This window comes from Erigeron canadensis, chromosome 3, assembly GCF_010389155.1.
Source record: "Erigeron canadensis isolate Cc75 chromosome 3, C_canadensis_v1, whole genome shotgun sequence".
NCBI classification, from domain to species: Eukaryota; Viridiplantae; Streptophyta; class Magnoliopsida; order Asterales; family Asteraceae; genus Erigeron; species Erigeron canadensis.
Genome location: NC_057763.1, coordinates 23,249,584 through 23,255,045, shown reverse-complemented (window position 1 = coordinate 23,255,045; position 5,462 = coordinate 23,249,584). Strand labels below are relative to the sequence as shown.

At 31.1% G+C, this 5,462-nt stretch overlaps 1 protein-coding gene across 1 annotated transcript; it reads left to right on the top strand.

Annotated features, from left to right (window-relative positions):
- Positions 1 to 1,626: 1,626 nt before the first annotated feature.
- Positions 1,627 to 2,678, top strand: LOC122593140 (calmodulin-binding protein 25-like). The gene has a single exon (XM_043765500.1). The coding sequence runs from the start codon at positions 1,760 to 1,762 to the stop codon at positions 2,498 to 2,500; it is 741 nt and encodes a 246-aa protein (XP_043621435.1). The 5' UTR covers positions 1,627 to 1,759; the 3' UTR covers positions 2,501 to 2,678.
- Positions 2,679 to 5,462: the final 2,784 nt, after the last annotated feature.

The window sequence follows — 5,462 nt, the reverse complement described above, 5'->3', positions numbered from 1 at the left end:
TGAAAAATGATTAATTTATCTAATTAAATACTACAGTTGTAAAACTCATTGAATAGAGTCAATACTTTTTGAGTACTGGCTACAAGGTAGAATATCGAGTCAACCCGAGTCGGCCAATTACTCCGAGTACTCCCGACTTGGCCACTTTGACCCCTGATATGTCTTATTTTATACCATTTTCCCAAGGATTTATTAGATGTTTTTGAGTGCTTTTCGATTCGTTTTGTATACATTTGATGCATTTATTGTATTTGTTAATGTGTCAGGATATTAACAGATACTTGAACATATTTATGGAGAAAACGACATTTTGAGGTGAAACTAGAGCTTACGGAATGTTTACTAGGCATGAATCAGAGGTTGAAGTTGTTCAGGACCAGACTGCCACTCACTGCCACGCACTGGGATGCTACCTGAAGGACTGTGACACAGTTACAAACTGCGCCGCAACTAGTGGTTTGAGAATTAGACTGCGACGCAGTGAGATAAACTGTGCCGCAGTACCATCAGTTCGTCCAGATGCTCGGTCAACAAAAGTCAACAAGTCAAAGAAGTCAACAGGCACACTGCGCCGCAGTGTGTAAACTGCGCCACAGTGCTAGACGAATTTTTGTAATTTTTAGGGAAAATATAAATAGCTTGCAAAAACATTCCAAAACCCTATTCTACTTTTTCCAGTCGTTTTAGAAGATCAAAAAAGAGGTTTTTCATTCGTTCTTCGTCCTTTGAAGATCGATATTGCGATTCGATCGTTCTCGTTATTCGTTTTCATTTATTATCATTCGGTAACGATGAATTCTTCGCATTTGATTTGCTATTCTTATTTTAATATGAGTGGCTAATCACTTTATTATCCATCTTGATAGAGTGAGACAATATGTAAGGATTGTACACTTTTATTAATTCAATGTTGATTTCATGCAAGTTATATCGTGATCTTAGCGTATTTTTTCCTTATAATTTATCTTGAATTGATTGGTGATTTATGTGTGTCTTTAATGGTAGTTATTAATTACATATATTTCATTTTGCTTGTTTGGGTACAATTTATTGGATTTATGACGGGTACGGTAAATAATCCATCAGTGATAATATGAATTAATGTGTTAACGCTTGGGTACAATTGATAGGTATAATTGTTATTTTAATAACCAAAACCATTGCTTGATTAGGGAAGTTATAATAGATGTCTTGGGGTACTGGTCTTTGTAATGTAACTAGTTTAAGCAAAAGAGTCAAATGATGTCATTAACTTGACGGGTACGAGGTTGGTGCTTTGTTTGAGTCTCGGTTATTTAATCAACTTAAATTGAAATTGAACTTCATTAATGTGAAATAACTTAAATTGAAATTGAACTTCATTTATGTGAAATCCAAACATGTAAGGCTGTAAGACTATATCACTTCCCATTTTAAATAGATTTGTAACAAAACTTGAGGGAGGGACTAGAAGAGGATAGTAAAGAGAAAGTGTAGTACAGGCAAATGACAGTCAAAGGCATTCCGTACATAAATGGTGACGCGAGCTTTGACGCGTGTCCCCGATAAAACGCGTTTACATTTCTCTCTCACCGCCCTATTTATCTCCCCCCATTCTCTCCCCTAACCCATTCTATCTATCCATCTACAACTCACTCCTATTATCATTCTCTCCTCCTCATATTGTATTTTTAATCATCATCATCATCATTCTATTCAATTCTACTACTAATTATATTAAAACCATTTTCTTTTTATACAAAATTACTACTTCAACTAAATGGCTTCTTCTAATATTGATCAACCATGGATGTTTAGATCCATAGGTGGAGGTGTGGGAGATTCATGGTATCCTACTAGTGATGCTTTTGCTAGAGAAACCGAATCCGCTCTAACAAAAGCATTACAACAATCCCTTTTTAATAACCCCCAACAATTTTCTGAAAATATTTCCGTACTAAACCATCCGGTTATGGTGGAACAGAAGCAGAATCAGCAAAATAACGATTATTATTATTATACGAATAATAATAATGCTACTGCTTCTGCTTCCACCATAACTGTTTCAGGTTCAGGTTCCGAACCTGAAACACCCGGATCTAGACCCACCAGAGGAAACAATAATAATAATAATAATAATAACAATCTTGGTGTAATGAATGGTAAAACCACCAAACGTAAGTCACGTGCTTCAAAAAGGTCTATGACAACTTTTATCCAAGCAGACCCTGCCAATTTTAGGCAGATGGTCCAACAAGTAACCGGGGTCAAGTTTGAAGGAAATGGTATTAATAACGCACAGTTTCCGTCTGTTATAAAGCCGGAAACTGTCCGTCAACCTTACATCAACAACAAGTTACAAGGATTGTTACCAACTTTGGACACGTCGGCTTATTTGCTTGACCATCATCAAAGCAATAATTATCGTGGGTCTTCGGGTTCGGGTTTGACCCAAGATGGTGGTGTTGGAAATGATTTTTATGCTTTTTCTTGCTTCCCAACGCTTGAATCATCAATCTAATCTAATTGTAATAAAAATGTTGTGTTGGTGTTTTTTTTTCGGGGATTGTAGTTAGTAGTTTAGATGTTTTTAGGGCCATCTTTTTTTTTTTTTAATGGAGATGTAATGTAATTGGCATATTTTGATCCATTTGCTTTATTATTAGATACATGTACTTTATGCTGAAAAAGTTGGTCTATCTGCTTTTATTGGATCGTGAAATATCTCTTTCTCGTATTTTCTAGGAAATTTCTGACAAAGATTTATCGTCTTTAAATGCATTGATTTTGATCGTATTAATTGTCCACAATGGGCAACATTGGAGATCAGCCGTTAATTAGACGTCTTTAGCGGTCTTTGCCAACATTCTTTCGGTGAGGCAAACACATTTGCATAAGGGCGTGAAGTAGGTGGCTAAACTAAAAAAAAATGTTTTATCTAATATGTAAGAAATTAAAAATTAAATATTCTTTTTCTAGATTTATATAGATAAAGATGTATAATAATGTGGAGTTAAAAGCACCTAAAAATATACCTAACATTGAAGATAGTCTAAGCATTACCTATGATAAGTCTAGTAAAATTGGTACTCTAGTAAAAGAGTAGAGTATCATCACACCATATAAGGAATTTAGGATGGATAATATGATGGATAAACTAATGATAATATTTATGGCAAAGATAAAAATTAATACATTAAAAAAAATTAATCATGCATCTCATCGAAAACATTAGTCGAAAATATAATCCATATTTAACTACTTGAAAGATTTTATATCATATATATTTTAAAATACATAAATAGTTTATACAAAATTATGTGTTAAGTATCATTATCAATTATGTTCATAAAAGTTGTCATTGCATTTAAATAATTCAAAACACTCGTTACATTATTTACCTATCATTGCTACATAAATACACACAAAAAAAAAATTAGAAAAAAGTTGTGGTATAGTGATCTACAACAAGAAAAAATAAACAAAAAGGATCTTCCTAACGTTTCCTAACGTTTTAGAAGCACACATCATTTCTTTTATATTAATTAAAAAATGAGTGATTGGAATAAAGTCACTCGAGAAGACCAAGTCATTGAGTTTACAATTATCATTTATATTGAAAAATTAGTCTCTTACTTGAAACTTTTGTCTCTTAGATTAATATATGTGTACGTTTAGTCTTTATCACACCATTTTGTACACAAGAGCATGTGTTATCAATCTAGCGTTTATTTTTGAAACTTAAATACCTAGTAAAATAAATATGCAGTGGACTTTTGTTTCAAACAAATACCATATACATCATGTAATATAATATTATTAATATAATAATATAATACAAAATATACGCGGATAATATATTATGGGAAGTGATTAATCCTCCTAACTAATTAACCTAAAAATCATCCTAGCTATTGGATGATGACATGTGAAAAAATCAGGGAGCAAGATTAGAAAAAAAAATTAATGAATACCACTTGTCACGATTAAGAGGATTTTTAGGTCATTTAGTTAAGAGGATTTATCATTTTTTATATATTATTATAATATGAGAAATGAATGTAAATAATAATAAAGAAATATATGTAAAGACAAGTATAGTTGTTAAAAGTCAGAGTCAGAATTATTAATGAATATTGTTGACGGAATGGGGGGAGGGAGGGTTGGCTATTTCATTAACTCCAAGACGATTTGGGCTGACCACTGTCAGGTTGGTTGACTTGGGTTGGTTTCTTCAGTCTTTGCTTACAATAGCATGACCTCCTTCTCACGTACTCATCTTCCTTCTATACATACATGTACTCCTCCGTATTTGGTTAAAGTTTTTAGAAGCCACATGAAGCATTTTTAACAATAAGCCATAACTCTTTAGGAACCACATTTTTAACAATAAGCCATGACTTGTGTCAAAATTTAATACATCGTTGAAGTGGTTCGAATGTTCCGTGTATACGTTGTTTATAGATAATTGGAGGAACCTTTTAAAAGGATTACAAGAATACCCCCACTGAACCGTACTCTCTCCCCATATAACCTTTTTAGGGAAAATCTTCTTCATTTTCTGTACATCTAAAACCTAAAATAAACTTGTCTAATACTCTAATGTGATGCTATTTACTATGAGAAATTTATATAACTTAACTTTATATATATATATATATATATTACTCTAATAAAAGAGTAGTTATCCAAGCATTATAAGTCATTCTTTTTAACTTAAAGTTCTCTTTAAAAATAATTTTGATATTTTTTTTACAATTATATATATAAACCCAATAAAAATAAAAACGTATACAAAATTAATAAGAGAAATCAAGTACTAAAAATAAAGAAATAAATCCCTTTCATAAAAGTGTGACTACATTATTTTCAAGGTTTATTTATTGTTATTTTCCTTTTTATTTTTTTGGTAACTTGATACATGGAAAGAATATCAAGGTTTATTTATTGTTATTTTCCTTTTTATTATTTTTATTTTGGTGATTCATTTTGTAGATTTTATATGGATTTACATAGATACAAATAGATTATTTTTTAGGAAGAATATAGTAAGGGTGTCAAGACATAATGTTCTCATTGCTTTCGGCCATTATCTAATTTTATGTTCTCTTTAGTTTAGAATTATCATGCAATAATAAGATGTTTAAGCCTTGGCAATTGAGGATATGATCAACTTTGGAATGTATCAAAGCAAGGCATCATTTGTGTTTCTATGGAAGAAAAGTTTCACCTATCGGGTAATAAGAATTTCTAATGAATTAATTTTCCGTTGAACAATAATAATTAATAACCGCATGTAAAAGACCTATATATATAAACATTAATTGGAAAGATGGATAGATATATTTGAAAAATAACATAGATAAAAAGGAATCTTAATAGGATTAGAAAATTAATAAGTATTACAAAATGTAATCAAATAAGAATAGTCGTCCAATATATTTCTTTTTTCTTAAATATCTGTATATCATTTAATGATTCAC